The sequence below is a fragment of the Chionomys nivalis genome, chromosome 14 (assembly GCF_950005125.1).
Source record: "Chionomys nivalis chromosome 14, mChiNiv1.1, whole genome shotgun sequence".
NCBI lineage: Eukaryota > Metazoa > Chordata > Mammalia > Rodentia > Cricetidae > Chionomys > Chionomys nivalis.
This window is the reverse complement of record NC_080099.1, coordinates 46486466-46504064: the sequence shown is the minus strand read 5'-3', so window position 1 is coordinate 46504064 and position 17599 is coordinate 46486466. Positions and strand designations below refer to the sequence as shown.

Genomic DNA, 17599 nt, shown 5'->3' with positions numbered 1-17599 from the left:
GACCAAGCTGGCCTTGAACTCACAGAGATCTGCCTGCCTCTGCCTTTGCTGGGATTAAAGACATGTGCCACCACTGCCTCGCTGTATGGTGTTTTCTTACAAGCATGCCAATAACATGTAACATGAACAAGGAGTTTGAAGTGCTCCTGGAAGCCATGTGAAAGCAGTTTCCGACCTCTAAGTGTCACAGGACACGCCAACTTGATTCATTCACTCGTTATTTAGAAGGTCAACTTAAAAACAAGTTTTAAAATGTATGTGTATGTATAAGTGAGCAGCTGCAAAGGCCAGGAGAGGACACTAGGTCTCTGGCGATGCCACGCGTCTTACAGGAGCTGCTTGACAAAGCTCCAGTGCTCGGACGACTTGAACTGACCCTTCACAGCCCTGGTGGAATTTCCTACACAACTCTTGCCTATGTCTTTGAAATGTTTGGTGTTTGAATTCATTGCTTGTGAAGAGCCCCTCACTTAAGGCTAGAACTAGGATAATGTAACAATTCTTATAAAAGCTGATGTTAATAAGAATAAAATTTATGATGGTTCCCTAGGAGAATTAGTTAGGCAAGATATTGAGTCTTCTATAGAATCTACTACTTAGGTGGTATTAGTAAGTTTGAGACAAGATTTGGAAAAAAATCATGAAAGAAGAAAAACTCAGGGAAATTTTAGAAGCTAACAAACTATAACTGAATCATTGGGTATTCATGTTCTGTCTATAAACTGTCTATAAACTATAACTGAATCATTGGGTATCCATGTTCTGTCTCAGAAACACAGAACCAGCATGGGCAGGAAAAGATTTTGATTGGGATATTAATGACAGGAAAGGATTTTGATTGGGATATTAATGACAGGCCTTGGTGCCCTCCTGAAGGCAAAGCAAACAGTTTTAGGAGCCTTGATGTTCTTCTACTCATTGGAGGATTGCGATAAAGACAGAGACCATGCTGAAAACAAGGGTTTATGACAGAGACACAAAGAGAAACATCTGGCTCAGTGAACTGCCTGGCTTCCTGAGGAGACTCACAGATCAGGACTTCTCTGCCTATAGGAGGAATAAAGAGAAGAGCATGGTATTTCAGAGGTCAAGGGAAAGGATGGCGGTCTTACAGTAGATATAAAAGAAAGAATTTAAACAAGAGACCAAGAAATTAGATTTCAGTAGAAAGATCAGCTATTCATTACAGTAGATTAACAGAATAATACAGTAGAAACTTGATTTAACAGGTAGGAGGAAATAAGTTCTGATCTATAAACTTAGTCAAACAAATAGAGACATCTTTGTCTAAGTTCTGTAACCACAGACTTTTACAACACCAATTTAAAAAAATTGAGTTAAAAGAATTGATTTTATCATGTTAGTTTTTAGTTCTCATTAAATTCGCTGTTCTGTTTTTTTACTTTGATATGTTTATGTAATCAAGGAAGACTTTTAAAAAAGTATGTAGCATGAAAAGACTTTGTAATCAATGATGAAAGTCTACGGGGAAATGGTTTTGAGTCTAAATAAAGTCTATGATGACCAGGCAGTGGTGGTGCACCCCTTTAATCCCAGCACTCGGGAGGCAGAAGCAGGAGGATCTCTGTGAGTTCGAGGCCAGCCTGCTCTATAGAGTGAGTTCCAGGACAGGCTCGCTACACAAAGAAACCCTGTTTTTTCTAAAAAACACAAATAAATAAAATAAAGCCCATGAGAGGTGCAGGTTGTCAGAGTAGGTCAAGCCATCCAGAGATGTGCTTCCTCTCTGTCCATCTTCTGTGAAACAAAACTAAGGGGTGTCCTGTGTCTGATTTCTCTGTTGCTGCTCTTGCATCCACCCACTTAGAAGTTTGAAAAAGAAGTTGGAAAAGATGTAAGATGTTGGTACACTAAGCATGGCCCTAAAGAGGTGCCTATTCAAGCATTTCTTTGTGGACCCTTATTAAACAAGCCCTGTCTGCAGAAGAAGGGACAGATATCCCCGACAACATTTTTGAAAGAATTTCTCTTGTTAACATAAAATCTCCTCTAAGCCTCGTGCACTAAAACATGGAGATTTAATTGATTTGTTAAATAATGACTCAGAAGAATCTGATCCTGAGGATGCTCCTTAGGAGCCCTCAGATCCTCATAATGCCCGGGATTTAGAAGAAGCTGCGAGATCATAATAAAGATTGGCCTCCCCCTTATGATAAGTCATCTGCTCCTCCTCTTAAAAAACAAAAAAAAAAAAAAGAGAGAGAGATATCAAACATCAAAGCTCTCAGGACTCAAGCTTTCTGGCACTGCCCGGGAAGCAGCCTTATCTTGAGATCCTCTTTTAAGATACTCCCCTCTTGGGGATGGAGAGATGGCTCAGTGGATAAGAGTATTGCCTGCTCTTCCAAAGGTCCTGAGTTCAATCCCTGGCAACCACATGGTGGCTCACAACCATCTGTAAGGAGGTCTGGTGCCCCTCTTATTTATGGGGACAAAGAGGATAGAAATAACAAACCTTCTTGAGAACCACTGCCTTATGAGCTTGTTAAAGAACTACAGGAGGCAGTTGCCAGCTATGGGGCCACATCACCTGATGTTACCGCACTTTTGAAGAACTCTGGTACTTATTGGATGATTCCTAATGACTGGCATCAACTGGCTAAAGTGTGCCTACCAGGAGGACATTTCTTATTATGAAAGGTGGAATATGAGGAAGAAGCCAAAAAGGAAGCTGGCATCAGAAAGAGAAGAGGATCTAGATCTTTCTATGCTGTTGGGAGCAGGCCAATGGATTGATCCTAGGTAACAGCTAAAAATACCTAGAAAGGTTTGCTTTTAATGTCTGATTCGGTTATTGCTGCTTGGAGAAATCTGCCTGCTTCTACTCTTTCTTCCCAGGAGGTGGCTAATATAAAACAAAAAAGGGGATTGAGCCTTATGAGTCATTTATCCCTTGGCTCACTGATGCTATGACCAGACATACCTCAGGAGCAGGCTTCAGAAGTAGTTATCAAACAACTGGCCTATGAGAATGTTAATACTGTCTGCAAAAGCCATTGGTAAATCTGTCAGAAGACTGGGAACTATTTCGGATTATCTGAAGGCTTGGGTTGATTTCACCCCCTCTTTTGCTCAGGGCATAGCTATTGCTGCTGCCACCCTCCAAGGTAAAACAACTACTCAGTTCCTCAGAGGTAGCCCCACTTCCCAACCAGGGAATGGGGGGCCTTGTTTTTCCATGGTCAGAAAGGACATATAAGCTGAGTCCTAATAAAACTCAAAGAGGACCTGTGAATTCGAAGCCCACATGGTCTACAGAGCTAGTTCCAGGACAGGCTCCAAAACTACAGACAAACCTTGTCTCAAAAAAAAAAAAAAACCAAAAAAGCTGGGCGGTGGTGGTGCACGCCTTTAATCCTAGCACTCGGGAGGCAGAGGCAGGCGGATCTCTGTGAGTTCGAGACCAGCCTGGTCTAAAAGAGCTAGTTCCAGGACAGGCTCCAAAACCACAGAGAAACCCTGTCTCGAAAAAACAAAAACAAAACAAAAACAACAACAACAACAACAAAAGTTACCCACTGAAGAACTTAAGTCTTTATTTGACACCCTTGTCTCCTTGTTCCTTAACTGATGAAGCAAAAAAGGCACTGACAATTGTGGAACAGGCTATTAATAAACAGCAATTACAAAGTATAAAACTTGATGAACCATGGGATCTAATAACACTGCCTACTGCTCATAAACCCATGGGTGTATTACAGCAAATGGTCTCTTGTCTACCTGTCACTCTCACAGACAAATGATTTTACATCATCTGCCTAGTCACCCTTCATTGCAATTCTTTTTTTTTTTTTTTTTTTTTTTCGGTTTTTCGAGACAGGGTTTCTCTGTAACTTTGGTTCCTGTCCTGGCAGTAGCTCTATTTAGACCAGGCTGGCCTCGAACTCACAGAGATCCGCCTGCCTCTGCCTCCTGAGTTCTGGGATTAAAGGCGTATGTCACCACTGCCCAGCGCCCATTTGTTTTTACACCGATTCTGTTTCCCCATTTACTGGTTGGTTTTTGGTTACCCAACATACTTTGGTTGCTAATTTCCCTGGTGGAGTAACTACTACCTCTGATAACAAATATGTATATAATAGAAACCTTTGGACTCTATAAATTATGCTTCCTGCCCTCAAGGATAGTAAATATGAGTCTACTCTTTTGCCATTGCCTTCTAGAACCTTGCTTGTCCTGACCCTTCAACACTGGGTAATGATGGACACATATTCCCTCTAGAGAAGCTTTCCCTAAATGGTTTTCTTATGGCTTTGCTACTAACTTTTGCTACTAACTGTACATTATTATCCTTTCAATGCCTCCTTAATAACCTTAGCTTTGATTATAAAACATATTTTGAATCTAACAAACAAAAATTTATTTGTGACCCTCAATCCTTATTCCCTCAAAATTTTTTTTTTTTGGTTTTTCGAGACAGTGTTTCTCTGTGGTTTTGGAGCCTGTCCTGGAACTAGCTCTTGTAGATCAGGCTGGTCTCGAACTCACAGAGATCCACCTGCCTCTGCCTCCCAAGTGCTGGGATTAAAGGCGTGCGCCACCACCGCCCGGCTCCCTCAAAATTTTACTACTTGGTACACCCCTGATTGGCCTACTCCAACTTTTAGTCCTTTCTCTGTAAATACCCTTTACAAAAGCATTTATTCTGCCTCTTCCTGCTACCCATAAAGCCTGTTGTATCACCCTTTGTACAAACCTGGATTCATCACTAAATCCACCTGTGCTTCTCTTGTAGCTCCCTTTGCTGTCCTTCATCAAGGACCTTAAGGTTCTCTTTTTACTTTCCATGACCAACGTGGTTCCGCTAGGGTTTCATGTTTTGGCTGTATAATTACTAACTGCATTACTGCTTCTTCTTCCTATGATATTTATGTTGTTTGTTTATTTATTTATTTTTGTTTTATGTGCATTGGTGTTTTGCCTGCATGTATGTCTGTGTGAGGATGCCAGATCCCCTAGAACTAAAGCTGCAGGCAGTTGTGAGCTGCCATCCATGTGTCTCAGTTCACTTCCTGTTACAGTTTGATCAAGATGTAGCCAGCACCACATCTCTTGCACACCGCCAAGCTCCCTGCTATGATGATAATGGACTGAACCTCTAAAACTGTAACCAAGCCACCTCAATTGAATGTTTCCCTTTCTAAGAGTTGCCGTGGTCAGCCGGGCAGTGGTGGTACATGCCTTTACATGCAGAAGCTGGCAGAGCTCTGTGAATTTGAGGCCATCCTGGTCTACAGAGCAAGTTCCAGGACAGGCTCCAAAGATAAACAGCAAAATGCTGTCTGTGTGTGTGTGTGTGCGTGTGCGAGTGTGTGCGTGTGCGTGTGTGTGTGTATGCACGCACACACGCACTGTAGTATCTCTTCACATCAATAGAAACTCTAAGACAGAGGATAAGAGGGGCTTGAGCTTAATTCCTGGGACCCATGGAATAGGAAGAGAGAACTGGTTCTCAAAAGTTGTTCTCTGACTTCCATGAATATGCCCCTGCTAAGATAAATAAATACAATAAAAGATTTAAAAACAAACAAATTTCCTTTCACCACTGCTACAAGGGCAGATGGGCATGGGCTCAAGGGCAAACCTTTGAAGGCGTCTGTTGCTCCAGGAGCGCAGTTCTTGTCAGGATGAAACTTCAGGGCGAGCTTCCTGTAAGCTTTCTTAAGTTCTTCATCACTGGCGTTGCGAGAAACTCCCAGAATTTCATAGTAATTTCTGCACTTCTTGATTCTTAAAAGAAAAAACTTAAAAATGTGTATATCTACAGAGGCTCTATTTGTATAACTAATAGCCAAACAATTCATCCCTCCAACCTGTGAACTCCAAAACAAACCTAACAAAATATAAACATTCAAATCATCCTATCCAGACCTTCAGTCATATAAGTGGGCAGAAGAAGCATGTCAGCCTCTATGCCAAAGTTCAGGCTAAGATCCTGAAAATTAATCAAAGAACAGCAAAGCTAGAAGAATTAGCTAGCTATCTTATTTTCTTTTCTTAAGACAGCATCTCAAGCAGTCCAGGCTAGCCTCAAGGTCACTATGTAGCTAAGGCTGGTTTTTGTTGGGAGCTGCAGACCCTCAGACTCTGAACTTTCTATGACCTCTTGCCTGCCAGAGTAAACAACTTGTTTTCCTATGCTTGCAGCTGCTCTGAGCACGGAACCGTAATAACAAGGAACCCTGATAACAAGGACGTGGTTTCTGGTGGGCTTGCAGTGAAAAATCCAGAGAGCTAGGGCATGGCCATTAGTCAAGGAGAGCACTATATAAGCTGTCTGGGAACATAATAAAATTGGCATTCTTGCTTCAAGAGTGACCTGTGTCTCTGTGTGTTCTTTAATCCCCAGGCCCTTGCCCAACCTTGGTTCCAGGCGGTGCAGACATCACAGGTTTTGAGGTCTTAATTCTCCTGCTTCCATTCCCTACACGTTGAGACTATAGGTGTGTGTTCTCACATCTGCCCTTATGGCTAGCTTTCAAAATTGTGTAGGTGGTTTTCCCTTCAGGGACATGGGGAGGGGTTTCGTTTTGTTTTGAGACAGGATTTTTCATGTAGTTCTGGCTGTCTTGGAACTTTCTATGTAGACCAGTCTGTCCCCCAACTCATAAAGATCTAATTGTGTCTGTCTCTCCCAAGTGCTGGGATTAAAAGCATGCACACAATGCTTGGTCTTTTTTTTTCTTCAGATAGACTCTTGTGTAGTCCAGGCTCAGCCCCAACTCTCCATGTAGTGGAAAATGACTTCTTATGGGCATGTATCGGCATCAGGTGTTTTCCTTCCCACTCTTCGCCTTATTTTTAAGATTACATTTTCTTTCTCTCATCCTCTCATCTCTTTCTGAAACAGGGACTCACTGTGTAGCCCTAGCTGTCCTGAAACTACAGAGATCCACACCTGCCTTGAATTGATTTTCTGTGCTCATGAAACTGGGGTCCAGGTTTATCCTTTTCATACAAATATTCAGTTGTCTAAACCTTTGCTGAGGACTATTCTTTCCTCCATTAAAATGTCTGGGCATCTTATCAACAAATAACGGGTCAGAGCTAGGCTTGGTGGCTCATGCCACCTGGCATTGCAAGCATTTGATAGGCTGAGGCAGGACACTTACTGGGAGTAAGTCTGTCTTGGAACCAGTCTGTCTACAGAGTGAAGCTTTATATAAACACAACAACGAGACTCAAGGGCCCATAACATGAGGGTTATTCTGGACTCTCAGCCTATCCCACTGAGATCCATGTTCATCCTCACATCTGTCAGATGGTCTTCATCATTAGTCTTGAAGTAAGTTTAAAGTTTAAAGCATTACTTATCCAACTTTGTTCTTTTTCAAAAATTATTCTGGGTCCCTTCCATCTCCATGTGATTTTCCTCTCTTTCCTTCTTTTCTTTAATTTTTTTTTCTATTTTTTCCTTTTTTGGACAGAGTTTCCCAGGTTTACCAGGCAGTGGTAGCACATAACTTTATTCCCAGGACTCAGGAGGCAGAAGCTGGTGAATCTCTGAGTTTGAGGCCAACCTCCTGGTCTACAGAGTGAGTTCCAGGACGACCAGGCTAAACAGAGAAATCCTGTCTCCTAGGGCATAGAGGTGCATGCCTTTAGTCCCAGCATATAAAAAGACCCTGTCTCAAACAAATAACAACGAGGGAGGGTCTCTCACTATATAGCTCTTTCAGGCCTGAAACTTGCTATGCAGACCAGGCTGGCCTCAAACTCGCATTCCCAGTACAATATTAGGTGGCTCACAGCTACCTATAACTCCATCTCCAGGGGATCTGACACCCTCTTCAGGTCTCTGCGTGTATCTGTACTCGTATACACACACCCACACACAGAGGCATAAAAATAAAATTAATAATAAAAAGGGGTAGTGCTGTCCTCTCTTTTCAGTCCTGATTTTGTGTATGTCTGTGTGTTGAGGGTGAGACAACTCTCTGTGTAACTCTGGCTACCCTGGAAGTTGTCTATTCCTCCTGCTCCAGAGTGATGGGATTACAGGTTTGTACAACCAGGCATGCCTCATTCCTGATTTTAGTCATTTGAGTGAGTATTGTTTTTCTCCCTGGACAGTACAGTTAAAAGTTCATCAGTTTTGCTGGACGGTGGTGGCTCACGCCTTTAATCCCAGGGCTTGGGAGGCAGAGGCAGGCAGATCTCTGTGAGTTCGAGGCCAGCCTGGTCTACAAGAGCTAGTTCCGGGACAGGCTCTAGAACTACAGTGAAACCCTGTCTCAAAAAAAAAAAAAGTTCATCAGTTTTAATGACATTTTAAAGATTTATGACTTTATTGGTTTTTCTCTATTGTTTTCCTATTTTCTATTTCATTTATATCTGTTCTTATATTTTTCCTTTATCCTTCTTATGTAGGGTTTTGTTGTTTTGGTCTCAAACCCCAAATATTCCCACCTCAACTTAAGCTCTGTGACAACAGGCTTATGTCACCAGCCCTACCCTCTAGTTTCTTTGTTGTCTGTTTTGTGATTCTGGGGACTGGACCCAGGGTCCTGCAGTGCTAGGCAGGCACTCCACCAGTGAACTGTATCCCCAGTCCACTCTGCACTTTCCTATTTTGACACCGGGTCTCCCTAGTTGCCCTGGACGACCTTGAACTCACGTTGTCAGACTGGCCACAACCCTGCGAACACTCTGCTCTCAGTCTCCTGAGTAGCTGCTGTCACAAACCTGGATCATCACACCTGGCTAAAAGACATCTTTTTTATTTTAATGTACCGGAGATCAAACCTCGGGCCTCCTGTCTGCGAGACAAAGCTCTCTACAACTGAGCTACATTCTACATTCCCAGCCCTTGCTTTCTTACTTTGTTTTCCTGGCTTCTCCTAAAGCATATCACACAACTCACAGTGTATTCTAACACTCCATTCTTACCCAGTCTTTCATTCGAAGTCAAGAAGCTAGTGTCTTTCAATAATACAATCACGGGGGCTGGAGAGATGAATCAGTGGTTAAGAGCACTGGCTGCTCTTCTGAAGGACCCGAGTTTGATTCCCACCACCACACAGGGAGGCTCAAAGCTGTCTACCTGTAACTCCCGTTCTAGTGTCCAAAGTCCTGAGCCTCGGAGGGCACTGTACACACATGGTGCACAGACATATGTGCAGGGAAAACATCTACGCACATAAAATAATACATAAATATAAGGAAAATGGTGATGACACAGGTCAGTCATTGCCTAGCCCCTCCTGAGACAGACATTCTTCTAAGCACTTTCTATAAAATCCTTTATTTAACCCGACGACAGCAGTTCCCAACCTGCGGGTCTCTACCCCTTTGGGGCTCGAACGACCCTCTCATGGAGTCATATATTGGATATCCTGCATATCCAGCTATTTACATTATGTTCATAACAGCACCAAAATTACAGCGATGAGGTAGCAACAAAATAATGTTGTGGTTGGGTTCACCACATGAGGAACTGTATTAAAGGTCACAGCATCAGGAAGGCTGAGAACCACCGTCCTGCAGGCTTACCTTTGGACCCCAAGTAGCTGTTCCTCGGTGTAAGTGGAGCTCCCCTCTCCCTGCCGGGGCTGAGTCCTCTCATTCTCAGGCTTCGTCTCCTTTTGTGCCTTCATGCAGTTACAGCAACCACAGGGATCATGACTGCCAGGTCGTCTGTCTTCTGGGTATTTGTTTCTTCTAATTGCATCAATGTAAGCTGCAAGCCAACAGCCGAATCAACCTCCAGTTCAAACCAACTTAGACTTTTGTTTACTTTTTGAGACAAAGTTTCACTATGGCTGGCCTCAAATTCACGAACCTTCTGCCTCGGCTTCTCTTAGGTTGGAATTACAACCATGCACAACTATGCCTGGCTCTGTAATTTTGCTGCTTGCCTCCCTCTCTGGAAGGCAGCTTGTAGATAAGAGCAAAGAAGTGTGGAGAAGGGTGGAGAAGGGTGGAGAAGGGTGGAGAAGTGTCTTTAGATGACTACAGACATCATGGAGACTTCAAAGCTTCCATTCAAAACTCCAACAAACGTCTTGCCTGGGATACTACACAGAGAATACAGGATGCACCCGAGGAAGAAACTTAAATGCCAGAAGCACAAAGCCCCAAATTTCCACCATACTGACAGTGCTCATTCAACAAATGCTCTTAACTGAGATACAGAAGGGGGGCTTGTGAGGCAGTTCCACCCAAGACCTTGCCTTTCGAGCAGTGCAGAGAGAGGCCCATTTCTTTGTGCTGCATGGCCAGAGGTGACATCGCTCATAAAAGAATACTTTGCTTGCAAAGGCTCCCACCCTTAAAATTTGAAGCATGGACAGACCCTGCCTCAAAAACAAATAAAAACCACAACACAACAAACAAGAAAGAATGGAGTCGTTTAATTCTCTTAAACTGGCATTTGTCGGGCTGTAGAGATGGCTCAGCAGTTAAAAGTTTAGGCTGCTCTTGCAGAGAGCCTGAGTTTGGTTTCCAGCACCCACATGGCAGCTCAAACCTCTTGTGACTCCAGTTCCAGGTGGATCTGATGCCTCTGGCTTCAAAGGGCGCCTTAATTCCCAGGGACATATTTCTTCCCCCACATACACATAATTAAAAATAAAATAAATCTTTTTAAAAAGTGAAACGAACATCTGTAGAACTAATACGAACCGAGACACTGGGCTAGACATATCAGGGGCTGTATGGGTCAGACCAATTCCTACCACACAAAGGTTATAGTTTAGTGCAAGAGGATTCAGTAAGTCCTGAAGCCTACAAAATGTACAGGGCACTCTTGTCTTGTCAACAGACCCGAAAAGGCTTTAAAAACATCTTTCTCTCCTACTTAAGATCCTTGACACTCTTCCTTTAAGGCATCCTTCATATCTTTATATGTAATGTCTGGAGAAAACGAAGCTTCTTTTGACATCCAGGCTGTGTTGGGTACCTTGTCAATGTGTAGCCCCAAACCCCAACCTTGCTGCGGTAACCCAGGAACTTATTGGCTGGGTTTTATAAAAGGTTGTTAACCGATAAAACTCTCTCAGTGGACTGACAATTCTGTGAGCTCAGGGACCGGCGTCTGTCAAATTCCCCCTGCAGAATCAGCATAACGCAGGACAGATGATAGGTATCGGGATCAAAACTTTCTGCCTGACTGTAGGGTGGAAAAGGACAGACTGCCTACTGGCCCTGATGTGAGGCTGTGAGGAACTAAAGAGTCGGATGGCCTAACGTGAATGAGTTATCCATAAAGGGCAGGTATGCTACGGAACTCAGCATACTAAGAGCCCTAGAATCACAGGAGGTCAAGACTGGCCGGACAGCCGGGGGCTCTGGATGGGGCATGGCCGGGGCGGAGCTGGGGGCTCTGAGGCAACTAGTAGCCGATGACAGCGCTGTGAGCTACAGCCTCAGCCGGGGCCAGCGTTCCCGGCCGCTGCCCTGGGCCGTCCTCCACCGCAACCCGAGCCCTTCCCAGGCTTAGCATCTTTCCACAAGCCTCCATCTGGTCCAGGATCTCGGCCTTAAGATCCGAGGAGCCCGCATCCCTGATCTCTCCGGAATGCTGCCTTGTCCCACCCTCCAGTCCGGAACCTAGTACCTTGGGTCCAGCGTTCCCCGCTGCCCAGAGTGGCCGCCATATCGGTTTTCAGTCAGCAGGTCGGCTGAGCCTCTCAAGTCCCGGAGGCTGAAAGAGAGGGGGCGCGGGGCGCGGGGCACGCTGGTCATTGTAGTTTAGTTCATGTAGGCTGCGGGGCTACGCGACTACAAGTCCCGACGGGGCCCGCGCGAGAAACGCAGAGATACATAGGTGTGAAGAGACGGGATCCCCAGAGTGAGGCCAGGACGGTTTAGTTGGCTCGTTTCTGTGTTTCTGGCTCAGACTCAGACTCATCTATAGCTGGGAAGAGTGGCTTCTTTCCTGCCTGATCCTGAGAACATACAAAGGTCCTAGGGGGCAACGGCTTCACACACTGCAGGCCAACCGGTGACACCCTCAGGAATGTTCCTCTTAAATATCTACCAGTGCCTATTCTCTGCAAAATCTATGCTAGGCCCTGGGGGATAGAAAGATGGTTTGGGGAAGGCTAAACTCAACTCTGGGAGATTTAATGGCCGCAAAAAAAGAAAAAAAGAAAAGTGGGGTGAATTTAGTATAGTTAGACAGTAGTTTGGATTCCTCCCATCCTAGCTCCTTAATCCTCAGAGGGACCAATGGGGAGCGGGGCGTTAAGTTTGGGAGCCGCCATCAGAGCCCTTGTGTTTACTTCATCACCATTCTACTACCTCTGAGGTTCGTTTCTTTTTTTTTTTATTTTAAAGATTTATGTATTTATTATGTATATAGCATTCTGCCTACATGTATGCCTACACACCAGAAGAGGGCACCAGACCTCATTACAGATGGTTATGAGTCACCATGTGGTTGCTGGGAATTGAACTCAGGACCTCTGGAAGAGCAGACAGTGCTCTTAATCTCTGAGCCATCTCTCCAGTCCCTCCCAGTTCTTTCTTTGTCCCGTTCTCTTTTCTGAAGGGCCAGCTCTAAGAAGTTTGTAAAGAGGAAATGAACAATTATTCCTTCTGTTTCTCACCCTGTTTTCTGGGAAGTCTAGCAAAGACTCAGAGCAATTCTTTCGCATGATTCAGAGGGGAATTTCTGGTCTCCTCACTCCCTTACAATCCACGGAGGAAGGTGATGAGGTGGGGATCACCAAACCTAATCTAATCACCAAGCCAAAAATCAGGTCTACAAAAGGGCAAAATGATCAGGATTTCAGAAAATTATCTGGAAAAAAAAATTCCTGGAATTCGCTTAGAGCTTATTCAAGAAAACTAGATCAATTATGCTGTCAACCACCTGCTACTTAGGCTGTTGGGAAAATGGGGTTTACATGGGGATGCATAGCCCTGAACCCAGACAGAATGGTGAGAGCCCCAGAGGACATGTGGCTCAATACTTCCCTGCTGTCAGAGCCTGGCATACGGACTTCACAACCACTTGGAACTCCAGGAGAACAAGGCCTCTCAGCGGGAACAAGAACTGGCTGAGAAGTTAGATACAGGTTGTAGCTGGGAGTTTGACTCAACTCATTGTGTGGCCCTGACCGACTTCCTTCTACTTCTGCTTTGGCCTCTGTCAAAGTTGAGGCGTCCTTAAGATTCAAGTGTGTGACTGCCTCTGAGATCATCCATGAGGAGTTGGAGGGGTAGGAGAGGGACGGCCAGGAAAGCTGCATTGCCCTCCTCCAACCAAAGCGTTTCTGATTTATATTTTGTTACCTAAAAAAGCATATATTGAGAGCTCCCAGATTAATGCACCCCGAAATGCTTGTGCCATTTGTAATGTCAGTTACAAACAGAGCCCCTAAAGATAGCATTGTGCCCTGCCCCCACCTCCATGACTGGCAAGAAGATGACAGCTGTCTCCACATTTGAGCATTATCTGATTTAGGAGGACGAACAGCATAATGGTTAAGAGATTAGCCTAGCATTGCTGATGGATACAAGAAGATAATGCTTAACAATTTGTCTGGTATTTAATAAATGCCAGCTGATACTACAGACTAGCATGGCAGAGCAAAAACAATTCTTTTTCCTTTGTTTTTTGGTTTGTTTGATTTGATTTGATTTGATTTGGTTTAGTTTTTTTTTTTTTTTTTGGTTTTTCGAGACAGGGTTTCTCTGTAGCTTTGGAGCCTGTCCTGGAACTAGCTCTTGTAGACCAGGCTGGCCTCGAACTCCCAGAGATCCACCTGCCTCTGCCTCCCGAGTGCTGGGATTAAAGGCGTGCGCCACCACCGCCCGGCTTTGGTTTAGTTTTTTCAAGATAGGGTTTGTCTGTAGCTTTGGAGCCTGCCCTGGAACTAGCTCTGTAGACCAGGCTCACCTTGAACTCACAGGGAAGAGAACTGGGATCTCCAAGGCAGTTCGCAGAGAGAAAATAGGTGAAAAGGATTGTGGAGAAAAGCAGACTATTCAGAAATCCAGGTGGCTAGCAATCAGGACCACAAGTTTTTTATTGTTTTTTGTTTTGTTTTGTATGGGTTTTTGGTATTTTGACAGATTTACATAGAATTTAGTAGGATTGACCTGACTTTGTGAAATTATGTGACAAGTAAGGGCAATGGAGTCAGTTTTCTATCAGTGTATTTGTTTTTAGAGATACCGATGTGAGATTTGTCCCATCCAGGCCCGGAAAAAGAGAGATACTGGGTAAACTTTCTTTTAGTTACGGCCTGTGTACCTGAGCTGGTGTGTTGCCTGCTTTCTTATAGGTTGAGCAAAGAAATGAAAAGACATTCGAACACACACACACACACACACAGAGAGAGAGAGAGAGAGAGAGAGAGAGAGAGAGAGAGAGAGAGAGAGAGAAACAGCTTCCCGCTTTAGGATTGTGTAGTCTTGTGTAAGATAAGGGAGGAAGTTGTCTTGTAAATGGTCACCATCCTGTTGTCTAGACGTCAAGGAAGAGAAGTAAGCTTAGGGAAGCTACAGGAGCAGCAGAGGGCGGCACTCGGATTTCCTGTCAGAGCTGGACTCTTGTATTTACATACAAAATAGGATCCTACCAAAGACACACCCCTCCAACCTCGTTTGCTGAGAGCAGGATTTAGCGTTAAATGAGTTCATCCTGGACCCCTCCCCAGAGTATTGTTACTTAGCAACAGGAAGATCATAGTGGCTAGTGTAGTACAGCATCAGTAGTAGGGGAAGAGCCCGGCAGTCTCAAGGCTATTAATACCAGGTCATTTCTCCCCCTCCCATATATAAATACCTTATGACTAACAGCTCACATTTGCAGCACATTATCCAGAGTCGGGGAAATCTGTGGCTTTGTAATAAAGAAGGCACATGAGTTAACCAGAGTGAAATCCACCCATGTCCTTGACCTGATTAGTGCAGTAAGCTCAGCAGCTGAACCACGTGGCCATGGCAGAATGACAACAGTTCTAACAGAATTCAAGCCTTCTAGACATTGTTAGGTCACCTGGAAAGTTCTACACCAGTGATAAACTTTTGAACAGTAAAGCATGTGCTGTTGGAGATACAATTTAAATAAAACATGCCTGAAGTTCTAAAAAATAATCACTGTAGTGTGTGGTCATAGATGCCTCCGTGATTAAAAGTACTTGCCACACAAGCCTGAGGACTAGAGTCGGAGCTCTCCTGCACCCTATAAAAGCTGGGTAAGCGTGGGGACCGGCCTATGAGCCCAGTGTTAGCCAAGTAGGAGATGGGCGTTCCCTGGGATGAGCTGGGTGGCCAGATGGCCAGACTAAGATGCACTGGGTTCAACTGAGAGACCCACCTGAATCCACAGCACAGACAGTGAGCGAAGAAGACCTGCATGGCCTGTCAACCTCTGGCCTCCACATGCACTCACATGTGCCTTCCCACTGACAAACATATGTGCCCACACACATAAGTACACATAACACACACACACACACACACAATGAAGGAAAAAAGTACTGTAGTATTAGGGCCAGAGATGTGACTCATTTGCTAGTGTTTGACATGCATGAATCATGAGTTTGGTAGCCAGCACTGCATAAAACCGGACACGGTAGTACATATCTACACTTGGGAGAAAAGGCAAAGTTATCTTTGGATACGTTGTGAGCTCAGGCTAGCCTGGGATAGAGGAGATTCTGTTTCAAAATTAAATAAGAAAATACTATAGTGTTGTTATATAGGATGAGTGCTCCAAGAAATGGACTCTGAGACACTGAGATATGTATACCAAAGAGTTATTAATGAATGTTTCTGTAACAAGTAAGGGAAGATTGATCATGTGCAAGAAAAACCAAGGCCCTTCACATCCACCAGCCAACCATCAGCCAGCCATGTGTCCTCAGCAGCCCACAGCTTAGGAACAAATGCCTTGGCTCTGAAGTGTGGTCTGGGAAGTGGTACCCCACGCTGATCGCTACAACTGTTGATTAGTCTTCCCAAGTTCCTTCCCATTCTACTGCCCTGTAGAGTGTGGGGTGAGCAAGGCAAAGTACAGCTCCTTCTCCTAATACACAAAGAGGAGGAAGTCCACAGCATGCTGAAGACTTGCCTGGAGTCACCTCACACCATCTTTGGCTCCTACTCATCTTTTCTTTTTAGAATACAGCTATTTTTAAACAGTGTCTCACCGTGCAGCCATACTGGCCAGAACTTGACCTTGAATTCACTGAGGTCCTCTTGCCTCTGGAGTACTGGGATTAAAGATGTGCACTGTCTTTAAATTTTCTAAATATATTTTTATTTTATTTGTATTGGTGTTTTGCCTATATGTATGTCTATGTGAGGGTGTTGGATGCCCTGGGACTGGTGTTACAGACAGTTGTGAGCTGCCATGTGGGTGCTGGGAATTGAACCTGGGTCCTCTGGAAGAGCAGTCAGTATTCTTAACTGCTGAGCCATATCTTCAGCCCCCGTCTTTATCTTTTTTAAGATTAATTTTTATGTGGCTTCTGTGGGTGTGTACGCACACGAGTGTGCTTGCTGAGAACAGAGGATCAGATTGCTGGAGCTGGAGTCACAGATGGTTGTGAGCTGCCTGACTTTTGTGCTGGAAATGTAACTCCAGTCCGCTGAAGAGCGGCAAGCATTCTTAACTGATGAACCGTCTCTTCTGCTCTTTTCTTTGGACACTGTCTTACAATGCAGCTCCAGGATGGCCTCCAACTTAATATTCTCCTGCCCAAGCCTCATAGAGTGCTAAGATTATGAATGTAAATACCACATCTTGTCTTCATTATTATTGTTTTTGCTGTTGCATTGGTATTGTTGTTGTATTATTTTTATTGTTGTTGTTTTGTTTTTTGAAACAAGGTCTCTGTATGTAGCCCTGGCTATCCTAGAACTCACTCTTTAGACCAGGCTGGCCTCAAAACTCAGAGATCCGCCTGCCTCTGCCTTCCATGTGCTGGCACTAAGGGTGCATGCCACCACCATGTGGATTTTTTTTTTTTTTTTTTAGATAAAGTCTTTCTGTAGCCCTGGCTGGCCTGGGGCTAGCTATGTAAAGTCAACTGGCCAGATCTGCCTGCCTTTGCTCCCAAATTCTAGTATTAATCTCTCCAATCAAACCCAACCTCTCCAAACTTTTATTTTAATAGGTTTTTTTTTGGAGGGGGGTTGGGTGGAGAGGAATCCATTTAAATCCCAGCACCCACATGGCAGCTAACAACTGTAATGCCAGGCACAGGAGACCTGACTTCTGGCCTCTGTGGGCACTGCACATGGTGCAGACATACATGCAGGCAAAACAACCATACATCTAAAAATAAATTTAAGAAAAGAGAGAAAAAATGATTATATTACAGTTTTAACAAGATGGGGGTAGGGAGAATAAAAGTTTTTGTTCTTCCTCTTTCATATCACTTTGTGAAGTTTAAGCCAGAAGAAAATGGCTTTTTGTTTCTGCAGATTAAGTACGTGATATTCTCTCTGGGTTCTAAATTAAACACTCTGCAGACACATGCAGAACTATTCCCTCTGTCCTTTCCAAACTAACATAGTAGCACACAGCTATTGTTAGGAAGATATATCTTTCCTTTTTTTCCTCTCCTTTTCAAAATTCATGTCACTGAGCTGGAGAGAAGGCTCAGCCATTAAGAAC

General features: G+C 44.2%; 1 protein-coding gene across 1 annotated transcript in view; it reads right to left on the bottom strand.

Moving 5' to 3' along the window:
• Positions 1 to 11676, bottom strand: part of Dnajc18 (DnaJ heat shock protein family (Hsp40) member C18) — a 34352-nt gene extending 22676 nt beyond the window's left edge. Inside the window, exons 1-3 of the mRNA XM_057788293.1 lie at positions 11579 to 11676; positions 9514 to 9700; positions 5606 to 5751 (exon numbers count right to left, since the gene is read on the bottom strand). Coding sequence (XP_057644276.1) covers positions 5606 to 5751; positions 9514 to 9700; positions 11579 to 11618 — 373 coding nt within the window. The 5' untranslated portion in view covers positions 11619 to 11676. The remainder of the gene's footprint in view (positions 1 to 5605; positions 5752 to 9513; positions 9701 to 11578) is intronic.
• Positions 11677 to 17599: the final 5923 nt, after the last annotated feature.